At 34.8% G+C, this 14,709-nt stretch overlaps 1 protein-coding gene across 4 annotated transcripts in view; it reads right to left on the bottom strand.

Annotated features, from left to right (window-relative positions):
* The window catches only part of LOC117400588 (serine/threonine-protein kinase Nek7), a 57,719-nt gene that overhangs the window by 26,905 nt on the left and 16,105 nt on the right, over positions 1 to 14,709 (bottom strand). For 3 of the 4 annotated variants that reach the window (XM_034000777.3, XM_059031784.1, XM_059031786.1), the window contains exons 2-7: positions 13,563 to 13,644; positions 10,130 to 10,270; positions 8,662 to 8,724; positions 6,109 to 6,219; positions 3,356 to 3,464; positions 2,011 to 2,118 (exon numbers count right to left, since the gene is read on the bottom strand). In XM_034000777.3, the coding sequence (XP_033856668.3) occupies positions 2,011 to 2,118; positions 3,356 to 3,464; positions 6,109 to 6,219; positions 8,662 to 8,724; positions 10,130 to 10,270; positions 13,563 to 13,616 (586 nt within the window). In that variant the 5' untranslated portion in view covers positions 13,617 to 13,644. The remainder of the gene's footprint in view (positions 1 to 2,010; positions 2,119 to 3,355; positions 3,465 to 6,108; positions 6,220 to 8,661; positions 8,725 to 10,129; positions 10,271 to 13,562; positions 13,645 to 14,709) is intronic. The other variant, XM_059031785.1, reaches the window with a different exon arrangement.

The following is a 14,709-nucleotide window of genomic DNA, read 5'->3' on the forward strand; positions in this document are numbered from 1 at the left end:
CGGTTGTACCAACGAGGTCAAACAATAGACCACGTTTTACTAAACACTTAAACTAATAAACAAACAATTACCATAGTAAACATTATCGTAGTATGTTGCTTAAAACATAACACAATATATTCATAATAAAGTTGAGTTCTTATCTATAAACAGTAACACGTTTAAAGCTTGGGACTTGCTGTCTGTAGCTTGGTGTTTACATTATCAATATTATCGTCAGCATATTTTAAGTGATTGGAAGCTGAAATTACTTTAAAATACACTTTTCTTATACCAATACAGTACTGGTGAGCGATAATCAGTTCGTTTGAAAACCAGGCTGTATTCACCGATAATAGGTGCACATGCAGCGGTTCTGTGAGCGCTCCGGGTCTCTAAATCACCTGTTCTGCATCTTAAGCAGAACTGTTTTTAGTGTTTAAAAATATAAAATCCATTTATATAAAGTCTCCCAGCTTTCTTGAAAAGATCTGCGTTTCTTGTTTTTCTTTTGTATTTGTTATGCTCTCATTAGTATCTATAGTAGATTCAGCGTCCGTCAGTTCTGGCAGATTCTACTGCACTTGCTGAAGCGGTTCTCCCACTGCTAATTAAAAATAAAAAATAAAAATTAAATAGCCACCTAACAATTTCATCCCAGGGCTAGAGTGAACCGTAGGGTCTTTAAACTTGGACTCGCATGTATACGTGAGAACAGTAAATTATCGTAGATAGTAATTCATAGCCAGCCATCATTTTTGTAAATAGCAACACATGTACTGTACAATAAAATAAACATTTTACTTGTGTCATCGGTGTCAATTTCAGGCAGAGCTTCTTGGTTGGCAAGGTGACACGCGGAGAGAATTTTTTCCTCTGTCACCCCGTCTGGTGCGGTCAGTGTCAGTTTCTCAGCGCACAGTACAAGTTATTCGCACAGTAACGAGGTGCAAACAGGTGACTGATCGATCTGTATGAGCGTTTACGAAGGTGCTTTGTTAAAAAACAAAATGTAAATCTAAATTTATAACAGTGTTTATTTTTTAGCAAAATAAAATCTAAGCCTAGTTTTTGGGACCCCAACTGTTGTTGATTCCAACTTAAGCACTTCACATAAGGTCTAGCAAGTTTACATCAGGACTACTTTAAGTTTCAAAAGGTACTAGTCCTTTGGACTAGTAGCACAATATTGTTAGTTTCTAACCCTGGTCTATATATAAATAAACTTCATTTTTACCACTGCCTGTTTCATCACAAAACTAATCTAGAATACATTCTTCAAAGTGTCTTGATAATAAAATTATTTTATTTGCATGTATTTATTTATTTTAAATAGTCTACGGCTATTCGTGAGCAGATCATTTCAGCATGAGTTTATACAGCATCTAACTGCACTGCTCAAAACAAGGATGGTATTGAAATCAACACCCCTCTAGAGACATTTTTATAAGGTGTCAGGCATTACTGCAATACAGGATTTAGGGATTTACAGCACCTGATCTGAAAATCACTTCATTATTTAAAAGTAGTGTATTTTTAAACAGATATTTTCAAGGTTCTCATTCATATGAATTTTGATTGAAAATAATTATTTAAAAAAAAAAATAAATAAATAAATAAATAAATTAAAAAAAAAGCTTTTTTTGGACGTGTTGTTTACAAAAATAAAATTAATTTCTGCTTTTTTTATTCCTTAAAAAGATCAGCAGGTCAGCTCAGCATGAGATCTCAATGCAGTCCATTCATCATAGCCTGTTTGTTTTTTTTATTACACTCTTGTGCAATCATACTTGTACTGCAGTAGCAAGGACAGACTTCATCTGTGAAAAGGTTGGAGGTCAAGGCAACAGGAAACCCCTAAGTGCTCTATGAAATGGATATACCCTGCACCGGTTTGTAAGGTTTGCCTAAGGCTGCACAAGTTTTTTTTATAATAGACACATGGTTTTAGTCTATGCGATATAATGAAACACATCCAGCTTCTGTAATTAAATTGGTCTTCTACTGTGCTGAACTTGAAGGCTTTCTTACCTAAAGAATGTGCTGCTGTAGTTTTTGAGCTGAAGAATCGGCCAAGTCCCAGGTCTCCTAATTTCACTACCCCGGTGGCTGTAATGAACACATTAGCTGGTTTTATATCTGTAAAACAAATAAAAAAATTAATTGGTAAGCGGTTTAATTTTAATATGCAAGAATGCAGCTACGTTTGATGGATGTGCGTCATACTAGGCAGGTAAGTTCTGAACCCTGCTAAACCACACACATTTTTTTTTCCTGGACACAATGGAAACTATGTTGTAGAGCGAGATGAAAAGGCACAATTCTGAAGAGTGGACTGACATCACCTTCCTGTCTGCAAAGCCAGCACACAGATAAAATGGCAAAAGCAATTCACAAACATCTCAAAACCTAAAATGCTGTTATAAATAAACAAACAAAGTAATACAAAAATAAAACATTTCACGTCATACCCCAATGAGAGTAAGAAAGGTGCCAGTCACTACCATGGTCAGAAAACAGAAGCTGTTGTGCTGAGTGAAGTAACAATTTCACCACATTGAACAGAATACACCCACCCTTTTATGTTTAACATCTCTGGATGGAAAAGTACCCTAAAGCACTGTTTAATTAATTCAATTTGATTAGGACTTGGATGACTCAAGGTACAGTTATATTGCAAAATTGTTTAATACTGTTAGTAGACAGTTTCATGTAACCTTGTTCAAGAATGCAACCTGACGTTTAGAAATGTAGCTTCTGGGCTGATGTTTTACGCCTTATTAAAGCGTTTTATTTTTCTACAGATGTTAAATGCAAGAGGACACAAAGTAATCTTGATAAAGATGATTGGTCCCGATATCCACAATTAGTACTATGTTCTGAGCACCTTCCTGATGTTAAATTAAAATAAATAAATAAATAAATAAATAAATAAATAATCTTCATACAAGATTTGGATTCAGATATCTGGCTACAAACCATACGGAAGGAAACTAAAGCAGGCCTGCTGCTTTTCTAAGCACACATATGCCACAGTCGATGTCCATTTGACACACATACCAAGTGATTTATTCTACATTCTACCTGGTGGAATGGCAAAGCTCATGTCACGATCTGCAATACTTTATTTAGAATGGAGTTTGCAGAGTTGTACAACAGTAAAGTCTGAAAATGTTGCTCTTGTTATTTTATCTTGTCAGTCACCCTTGCAGATCATCATTTTTGGGGGTAAAATGAGGAGAAAATGTTCCCTCTGACATATATCAGAACAGTAGGTAACAACTATATGGAAGACATTAAAGCCATGAACAAATGGCCACTCTAGTACCACTCATGATGTCTGGATTACTCTGGAATATTCCCTTGACTGAAATACCTCTGTGCATGACACGTCGAGAGTGCATGTGTTCCAAGGCACTGCACAGCTGAACGAAATATTTCCAGACTGTCCTCTCAGGTATCAACCTCATGTGTTTCTTAAAATGCTGTTGAAAATAATAATAAAAAAAAAAGAACAGCCACAATTAACAGCTGCCCAAGCACAAGACCTATTGTACATACTGCAGATACCACCCACCCTATGAATGAGTCTTGTGTACGGCCAAAACAAAGAAGTTCTTGTACAGGTTTTATAATTATTATTTATTATTATTTATTTCTTAGCAGACGCCCTTATCCAGGGCGACTTACAATCGTAAGCAAATACATTTCAAGTGTATAACCTAGATTTATGAGGATTTTCATTTAAGGGCTCACTCATCATATGACATTATATAAGTGAATAAAAGTGCACAGGTGAAAAACGACAGCAGGATTAACATTCAGTCTTCATTACAATACCTACCTTTGTGGAGACCCAATAGAAACTCATTTTATTGTTTTTATGTCACATGGACAAAATATAGACATTCATTAATTAGGTTGGTATTACGTGTCTCTACGTTCCCCAAATAGTCATATACTCAAACTGTTCACATAAGCAAATAGCTGTTATATAGGAGTTTAATTATAACAAGCTCTGTCAAAGTTCAGCAATGTTGGTCTACCAGAATCAGATGAAAAACATTTAAAAAATAAAAACAATTTTGCAAGCCTCCTACAAAACACTTCTCTTTTCATCATATTTTATACAGTAAATGTAATCTGTTTCAATTGAAATCACATGAATACTCTGAAAATCCACTTTGTGGTTATCACATCTGGTGCATAACTTTAATATACATGAAATTGCCCTCTCTAAACTTTTTCCACTGATTTCAGTTTTAACAGAATATTCTTTTGGTTTTGGCCTATTTTTACAAATCTTCAAAAGGAAACGAGAAACAAAGGAGAGAGAGAGAGAGAGAGAGAGAGAGAGAGAGAGAGAGAGAGAGAGAGAGAGAGAGAGAGAGAGAGAGAGAGAGAGAGAGAGAGAGAGAGAGAGAGAGAGAGAGACTACTAAAGCTTTGCTAAAAGAGATCTTACTCAGCAGGATGCTAATATGACTTAATGTAAAACGAATGCAAAATAACTGAGTTAATAGAAAAAATGATCTCACTATAGTATGTCAAATATCCATGGCACATGCCAACTTTCTAGGCCTAAGACCAGCAGAGGATTTTGAAAAAAAATGACCCATAGACCCATTCTCATGAGTTACAGCATATGAAGAGTGCTGTTGATTAATTAAAGTTGGGATTTCATGAACTTTTCTAGACTAAAGGCTTCTTTAAGAACTGCTGAGAAGTTTGATCAATACTAATAAACTATTTCTGTAGAAAAATAAAAGCAGAAAGTGGGTTACCAAGGAAAAGCTTTCTATTTGTCCCTTGCCTTACTGCAAGGTGGTAAAGTGTTGCGTTTCGCAGTGCCTCTATAGCTGATTGCGTCTAATTCTGTTTTAACATTGGGGACTGCACCATTTAGTTGTTATTTACACTCTGTAGTTAAGTGTGGTCTATGTAAATAAAAGGATAGAGCTTGCTAGGTAGGCATGAGCATGATAACAGTAAGAGAAAAATATCTCTGCTTGGTTTAAAATAATAAAGCTATACATTACATTAAATATTAATATAAAGGCATGGACAATGGAATAAAAAGCACCCCCAATTAAATATTAACATACAGTAAAAAGTCATTTTCTATCTATTTTAAAACAACTGCTATTTCTTCAACTATTACCACACTCTGTATATCAGTAATAATGCTGCAGTAATGGGGTTACCGGTTTTCACATCCTTGAAGGAACCAACTAGCTTTATGCAAATGTCTACCAATGGATATAAAGCAGGTTACATGCACAGTATTCATTATGTGCAGGCAAATATAAAATAATAATAATTTAAAAAATCAAGATGGGTTATTTCTTTGTTTCTTCCTGATTTTATTTATCCCATATTTAATACAAATCCTCAATATAGAATTTAGAGGGGTGCATATCGGCCGACGATGCATTTAAAAACAAACACAGTACATGCAATATTCTGTAAGTCTATGCAAATGAAGGGCCATTTGATTTAACTTGAATTCTGAAATGGTCAAAAATCAAACAGACTAAAACATGTACTGATGCTGCCGCTTTACATTTGCTACAGTATACTCTTCATATAGATGCAATATTGATAAGCTTAAACATAATTTGTACCTTTAAATATGTAGGTAACTTAAAAAAATAAAAAAAAACCTTGCCTCCCAAGTATAATTGGTTCCCACTAACAGTGCAATTTCTGACTCGGATCAAGTCATCACTTGCTTGTTGCATTTTTTAAATATTATTATTATTATTATTATTATTATTATTATTATTATTATTCTACATAACTTTTTTTTTTTTACCTTGCATTCATTTAAAAAAAAAACATGCAATTGTCTGATCTGTTATTGATTCTTGGGCCATAATTTTGTTTCATTTTCAGAGTCCATCCAACTTTTGTACTTTCGTTCTTTTTGTATAGATTTGGGTATCTACTGGTATACGAGGGTCAGCCACCAATTCCTATCTACTGTACATGATGAACTAAGCTACCAAACCGGGTTTATACATTTAAAAAAAAAAAAAAAAAAAAATTGAAACAAACCGAGACAATCTGAGATCACTTTCATGCTGGTAGTAGATGGAAACAAAGTATTAGTGACAAATGACCTTCCTACCTTTATCATTCGTGAAAGGTCGCCAGCGTCTGCAAGCTCCAGGACTATATTTAGCTCATTATCTTCAATGAATGATGCATAGTATTTAATTACATTTGGGTGGTTCAGTTGCTGAAATGACAAAAGGAAGTGCCATTAATGGTTTAAATATTTAACTTGATTTCTTTGAGTTACCGAGGCTTCTTAAGGCAAGTGCTATAAATGAAAAAAAATAAAACAGCATGTATTCCTTATTTACAGTAAAGGAACTACCATGCAGTTCACAAAAAAAACCTCAACCTGGCTACAGTAAAACTCAAGTCATTTTTGTAATATAAAGCACACCCAATGTATAATGCACGAGACTGAGCAGCCTTGGCTTACATCCTTTGTATAATGTGTACTTAATGCATAACATAATCTTCTTGTATACAGTACTTTTCTATAAATAACACCATAGTATACTATATAGAATACCATAACCCAAGTATACTGTGAAACTCCTATAACACACAACCTGTATATAAAAAACACAGAAATGATCCGAAAACTTGTAAAAGGATCGGTGTTACATTCATGAAATGAAAGTAAGGAATATTGTACTGTGCTACATTTAATACTAGACTAAACTTTCACTTCAGGCAAAATGTATTTTGCTATAAAAGCTTACCAATATATGTTTTGACTGCAGAACACACAGATTTAAAAAGCAAATTTATATTTTAAAAGGAGAAGAGTTAAAAGGTCAACTGCTGTGTAATATTTCTAGAACAAAAAGTGTCTAATGCAAAACAGGATTGCCTTACAATTCCTGTTGGCTGGTCAAAGACTCACGACATCCAACCACACTGACTTTATGCATGTATCTATTAACAGTACTGAAAAAAGCAAATTCAAACAATCAAAGAAAAAGTAATTTGTCAGATATCATTAGTTTGGGACTAAAGGAGCAGACTCTGGAACAGGCATGACATACTGTTATACAAATGTTCATAACTGATATGATAAGAATGCATAAATATATTTTTTACTATAAAATTACTAAATGTGCATATAGATATTGCATTTTATAATTTGATGTAGCTTCAAAACAAATATTTAAAAAATACATTTAAAAACACTCTACAATGCACAAAGATGAGAAGCCATGGAAAGTAAAACAGGTATAAATGTATTAGTTAAAATGGGCACTGTCCTAAATAAATAAATAATCTTCATACAAGATTTGGATTCAGATATCTGGCTACAAACCATACGGAAGGAAACTAAAGCAGGCCTGCTGCTTTTCTAAGCACACATATGCCACAGTCGATGTCCATTTGACACACGTACCAAGTGATTTATTCTACATTCTACCTGGTGGAATGGCAAAGCTCATGTCATGATCTGCAACACTTTATTTAGAATGGAGTTTGCAGAGTTGTACAACAGTAAAGTCTGAAAATGTTGATCTTGTTATTTTATCTTGTCAGTCACCCTTGCAGATCATCATTTTTGGGGGTAAAATGAGGAGAAAATGTTCCCTCTGACATATATCAGAACAGTAGGTAACAACTATATGGAAGACATTAAAGCCATGAACAAATGGCCACTCTAGTACCACTCATGATGTCTGGATTACTCTGGAATATTCCCTTGACTGAAATACCTCTGAATTGTAAGGGCACTGTCCTAAAATAAAGACAACCAAGGGCCACAAACTAAATTTTACTTTTTTACTATTCCAGTTTTATTGTGATTATTGCTATGCTTGCTGATGCAGCATCCACTACTTTGTGACAGTCTGTTAATTGCATGATGCAGCCTGGTACACTGACAAAAATCAAATTACCAGTTAACTAAGTAACTGCTGGGGAAAAAAAAACAAAACAAAAACGACAAGAATGTATAAACGTGACTACTAAATTAACTTCGCCCCACTGAAGGCCATTTCCTTTTAGGTTAGCCGACTGGCAAAGCGCTGCTTGGGAGCGTGAGACTGCACTCACCCATGCTGTGACTGGCTCGTGGGTGGACGTCTCCTGTGTCATCAATCCTCACCTTACTTAAGCACTGTCACACAAAGCCAGTCATCCATAAAACAATGACCCGTACCAACACAATGAAACCATTTGGTGCTCTCAAAACATGAGCGCTTGCTTCTTCAGAGCAAGCACTATTTTCTGAGCCAGTACAATTAGTAAAAAAAAACAAAACAAAAAAAAAACCCTCAATGGATTTCGCCAGATCCTATTAATTCGGTTGATTTGTGCAAGCAAATGTTTTCTTTTTTTGTAAATCCCAATTATTGACCTTTTTTTCCCCCCTCTCTCAAAAAAAAAAAATACATTTCAATACACTGCGCCATCCTTCATAGTCAGACAGACAGTTTTCGGCATTAAAAAAAAAAAAAGTCAATCTGGGCCTCAAGGAATGATATATGGAAGCTACTGAAGTGATCTGCACTCGCCTCACAGGAAACTGTGCGTCTGATACAGATCAATTGTTTTTCTTCAGTATCAGGTCTCAGCTGAGGCACCTTTAGAAAACATAATACAACACAAGATGCTGTTTTTCACTCCTCTAGTGTTTTACCTTAAGGAGATCTATTTCTTTGATGCAATCTGCACGAGCTTTGGCATCCATCAAGTCGAATATCTATCAAAAGATAAAAAGAAAATGGTATTATGGCATTTCAGAATACAAGATTGCACACAAAGCATTACCATACAAAGAAATTGCAGTTGCGGTACACACCTGGATAAACTGCAAACTTATGTTAATACAGGTAAGATCATGCATCTACTGTTTTTACATTACATAACTGAATCTGAATATTTTTTGCATGCATGTTTGTTTTTTTTTTGTTTGTTTTATTTCAACCACAAAACACAATAGCATTTATTTTGATATTACACTGTGGTAAACTTTTCAGGACATGCCGTGAAAGTCACCTAGTCAGAAATTTTGAAAAAGACCATCAAAAGGGAAGCAATACATAGATCTCAATGTACTTGCTCTTCAAAGAAAAGTGTGAAAACATGAAAGAAACAAATCTTGAATTAATTTGATGTATTTCATCAAATGTCGAAATAATTGGATGGTTAGTATATAATGTGTTTTCTGGACAAAACTGACTGAAGGAACCTGTTCCTGACTGGAAAACAAGAGAAATGGGAGTGGCCAATATCATATGATAGAAAAGACAATCCAGATTTGGCATTTATAAAACTTTCTTTTCTAAACCTATAAAACCACAAAAATAAAATAAAATGAAAAACAAGTATTTAGTTGCAGTAGGAGTTATCTGCCAGCCATTAGTGGTGTATACCTGGAAAGAGTTCTTGCCAGGGTCATCATTGCCAGTAATGATCCCCAACAACAATGACAGCATCAGCACCAGAGTGCAGCGAATAAAAGGATTATGTTACAAACAGTGGCTGGCTGACGAACAGCTGCAGAGCTAAGATTGTTTTAATCTTTTGTTTCCAATTATTTTTTTAATGATGTGTCCTTGGAAACTGTATAACTTGTGTTGAGATTCACAATAGATGAATGCAGTAAATGTCGCTTCTAAAATTGGCTTTAAGTCAATGCGTTTAATACTACAATTCAGGACAGGGATACCAGTGCTTCATCAGCTTCTTTTAATCAATTTTTTATTAGGCCAGACAATTTAATTTTAAAATGTGCATATAGTTTTTACAGTACATGAATTTACCCACTCACTGTAAACTATAGTACGATTACTGTATTATTTCATAACTCGACTAGGTGGTACAAAGATTGGAAAGACCTTTGTAGTATATTTTCTTCTTCTCAATTTTATGTGTTACATCCCTTATTTTAAAAGGCCAAGATCAATGATCTGGACAGCAGAATGCTGAAATGAATAGATCATCCATTATTGATGACTATAGTAAGGAATAACATTTGGGACTTGTTATTTATACTTTACACAGAGCACATCACCCTTACAAAATACACAAAAATATTTAGCTATTACACCTTCTAATGCATTACACACAAGTACTTTTAATTAATTAATTTATTTTTCTCTTACCTGCACTTTTTTCAGGGCTACCGGCATGTGATCTAGCAAGCACGTCGCTCTGTACACTTCACTAAACTGTCCTCGTCCAATCTTCTTCTCAATCTGAAAATTTGCAAGTGCATTGTGACCCATATCCGGCCGCAGTGGCTTCTGTAAATGAAGTAGAAACAGGATTTATCACAATAAGCCATACTTGGATTTCACAGTAAATACATCTATCTACAGTAGCTGTGGAAGAATAAAAACTAAACAATACAAACTTTTTTTTATGCGACAACAAAAAGCCATATTCAAACATTTAATTTAAAAGGCAGAGCGCATAGAAACAATAACGAGCATTGTTTTCATTCCCAGTGTCGTCAACAACGTAGCAAAACAGCAGGACATCCCTATCTTTGAAGTGACTTATGTTGGGCCAGTTAGCATGGAATCCCCCAAAGTCCCTTAAAAAATAATCGTGTAGCACTCTGGTAATATTCAAGATAAGCCCTTTAGTTATAATTTAAAACACTGACCTTTAGAGGTTTCTTTGTAACCTTTTACTGTTTAAAACGGTGGCAACAAAAGGTGACAGATATCAGACTGCCACATGTCACTGGTGACAGTGGAAAGATGGCCATGGGACTCCCTTGGAGCCACCAAACATTGTGAGAAAAACTGTCTTTTAGAAACACAAGCATTACATCAATTCAATGTTGCTACATTCATAGTCAAACAAATTCCATACACAAATAGTCCTGGAGGTACAAACCACAGGATCTATCATGATATACTGTATACATTTTCAATAGTTCATACAGCACATAGTTCAAGGTACAAAAGCCTACTGTGAGTAGCGCCAAGGGCAACTAATTTGCCTCCTTCAAGAAATAAGTTGCCGAAGACAGAAGTACCAACAAATTAGTCGAAGCAATTTACTTAATTAACTATGTATTTATTGTTTTCTCCAATATTTGTTGAATATGAAAAAAAAGACTGAAGTAACCTGCATTTGTAAGAGGCACAGACAGCTAGTTCTATGCAAATTATATATTGTAGTGCACTGTATATTCAGTGTTATAATAGGCAGTACCCAATAAATATAATTTATGCTTCAATAAAAAAACAACATGAACAGCCAATTTAAAACAAACATTTTGTAGCTTTAAGGGTGACAGCAAAAAGATGAACCCAAGAATTGTGTTACCCAATTAGTAGAAATAAAGTGCATTCCAAAAAATGAGGAGGGGGGTGTATGTAGAGCAGCTCTGTACTATATACAGTTTCTGAGATTAAGACCAGGAATTACTTTCACTCACTGCATGGTAAGATGACAAATGTTAGCATGAGCCTCTGAAGCAGTGTGACAACCGCACGCTGAGAGCAAAGTCTCACTAATGTGTTCTGGCATGCAGGTTTGTAATCAAACATTTACATATGCAATGACCTACATTTGCATGTCAGATCGCACACTGTCTTGCTTTATTAACGCTGGGCACCTCCCTGTGCTTGGCGGCCTCAGTGGCGAGAGAGGGCCAGAGGGTGGTGGTTTTTTTGGCAGCCATGGGACGAACTGCCAGCGAGGATTAGGCTGATTTGGTCTGAGCATTAGACACTTCATTAGAGGTAATCTGTTTAACAGTGGGCAGTGTATGTAAACTTCACAGCCCATTTGCGGCACCTTTTCACCCCATGGCCTCCCTTCAAAGGGCAGCGTGGCTGAGTGACAGCTTGTCTCATCCGCTGCTTTGTCCTGTCATACAATTTAGAGTGGAGAGCTGACATGAGGAGCAGCATAGCTGCACATCCCTGATGACCGCTGGGTCACTCGCCGACACAACACAATTTGTACAGATTGCATCTTGTAGAAAACACTAAGCTTTTTTTTTTTTTTTCTCTCACTGCAGGACTGAAAACATAAATATCTGGGAACACAGTGGTATCCGAAAAGATATCAGTGTATGAAGTGTCAAACAAAAAATAATTGCTCATATTCTGTAACAAGACCAGAATCTCATAAAATGTTTCGACTCCCACAACCCAAAAAATGTACAAGGCTGTTATTGACAGAATTAAATGTTCCGGTTTGTATGGTTTTGTGGATCCAGCTACAGGGTTTCTAGTCTAGCAAATCTGTTACTATACAAGTTGTCAAAACTTGCAAAAAATCCAGGTCAATCTACTTAAAACTACCATTCAAACCTAAAAAAGCAGTCTAAAATGACTTTGTAAGACTTTATAATGATATTAAAAGATATTCCAAGTTTACTTGCTATCTCTTAAATGTCATTATGCATTAAATATTTCCATTAAAGTTCCCTCAATTTGTTAATGTGCTGTGCTAAAGTTGTGCCAACAACAGTGTCCTTTCCCTGGTTGGTTTAAAAAAATAACTAAATAAATAAATAAATACATACATACATACATACTTACATAAATAAATACAATTAATAATAATAATAATAATAATAATAATAATAATAATAATAATAATAATAATAATAAATACCGAGTTTCACTGGCCCTGCATTGTTTGTTCCGAAGCTGTGCAATAAGCATTTCTTAACAGAAGGCTTGCAACAGGATTACAGTACACTTGATTCTTCAATTTGTCCCTTGAATTGTCCCTTTTCACCCATGGAACGATGTTAAATTGTACAAAACTGGCACTGGCCTAACCCCTCCAACCGTTTAACACTTGGAACACGCATTTCCAAAATCTAGAAGTGTATAGTACTGTAGGATATCGAAATTCTAGAAAAAGAACACTCCATTCAGAGTGCTAAAAGTTGTAAACATAGCCACTGATAGCAGTTTTATTTAAACTTGTTTTACCCTTTAAGAAAATAGATTACATTCCTTTTTAGTTTATTTATTTATTTGCCCTTATTCTGCCCTTCAGAAAAATCTATAACTGGATTTTGCTGTCTATTAGAATGCTGTTGCTGCTGCTTCTTCAACAGGATTCATACATTACAGACTGAACGATGTTAACCATCTAAACACAGCTAGAGGTCAGACTACAAAAGTCTCAATCAATACACAATTCTACATTGATTCAAGATTACATACAAGAGCACAATGGAAGATAATATGGATATTTGCAACAATAAAGGAAAACAGCTAATAATTTATTATTACAAGCATCAGAACAGCTAATTTAACCAAAAACACTTTTACTGCAGGAAACATATAGCCTATTAATGAGGATTGAACAGAAGCATGTATAACTCAAGTGTGAATTCTAAGCTTAACATTTTACACTTGCATCATTTCAGTGGAACCATAAGTACTTTACCAACCAGTACAGCAGAAACATGAATTTGTGTCCACATTGCTTGAAGATCAATTACTGGTGTATTTCACATAATCATATGAATCCTGTAGCCTTTATATTCAATTCCTGCCACTTTTTGAAAATCATTTCCCTACAGTCTGCAATAAATAGATCAGGTTAATGTACCTGTGGCTGGAACTGAGGAACTGCAGCCTGCTGGCCTTGGGGTTGTTCATCCATGGTGGCAGGAATGGAGTCCCTTTCACCTCTTAAAATAAAAAATAAGACATTTCAAAACGAACTTTGTATGGTCAATTTGTTATAGTACTGTAAACTCTTAGTTATCACTCCTGCAAATGAGCATACAGGTTTATAGGAAGAGTGTGTAGAAATCTCCACTGTGTTACAAGGTCTGGTTATCTCTGGGTCTAATGTTACTGCATACACTGCAGAGGTTATTGAACATCAGTTTCATATTTCAGATTACATTTCACATAAAATAAATAAACAAAACACCTTTTGTGCTGTACATTTGTGGTACAAGAAACAATACTGCCATTCTTTCAATAAATGCATTTACTGTAAATAAATCAGAACAAATATTTTAAAGAACAATCACCTCATGAAACCATAGACTGTGACTAGTAACCAATGACAAGTATCCAAACACCAATTTCATGATGCATTCGACACCCAACTGCAATATTTATGCAGGGATCAGAATTGTAATGATTCTGTAACTTGCTATTTTTAACAGCACTAGTGTGTCCAGTACTGTATAGCACTGAAGATCAATTAAAACAGTACAATACTAATAATGATTCTGGAGAGCAAAATGCTAAAATGTGATTATAATATAGCCTATATCTTTAGAAAAAGAAAGTCTCTCTTAAGATTCACATTCCTGGTATAAAACACAGTATACAATATTTTTACAAAATTATGTACCATAATAATTACGTACACATTTCATGCACAAAGAAACATGTATTTTATTTAAAATAATGTTCACATTCCGGCTTACAGCCCATCATTTCATATTCTCTAGAATGCACAGTTCGTTATTGTAATCAATTACATGTCATTGGAATGTATAGTATGTGACTTGAAGCTTAATTTTCTATTATACTTTCTTTTACCCATCAATGTTCCATAAAGTGTGAAACAAATAATACAAAATAAAAAAGTTGGAAATGCTGAAGAGGTGTACAACAATGGCTCAATTTCCTCAAATTTTTTAAAGTCCCTTCATTTAGCTTGTTTTTATTACTTTAAATATTTACCAATTGTTTCTCCATATGCTTTTTGAAGTGTCAAAATTGAACGTCTGCAT

This window comes from Acipenser ruthenus, chromosome 10 (assembly GCF_902713425.1).
Source record: "Acipenser ruthenus chromosome 10, fAciRut3.2 maternal haplotype, whole genome shotgun sequence".
NCBI lineage: Eukaryota > Metazoa > Chordata > Actinopteri > Acipenseriformes > Acipenseridae > Acipenser > Acipenser ruthenus.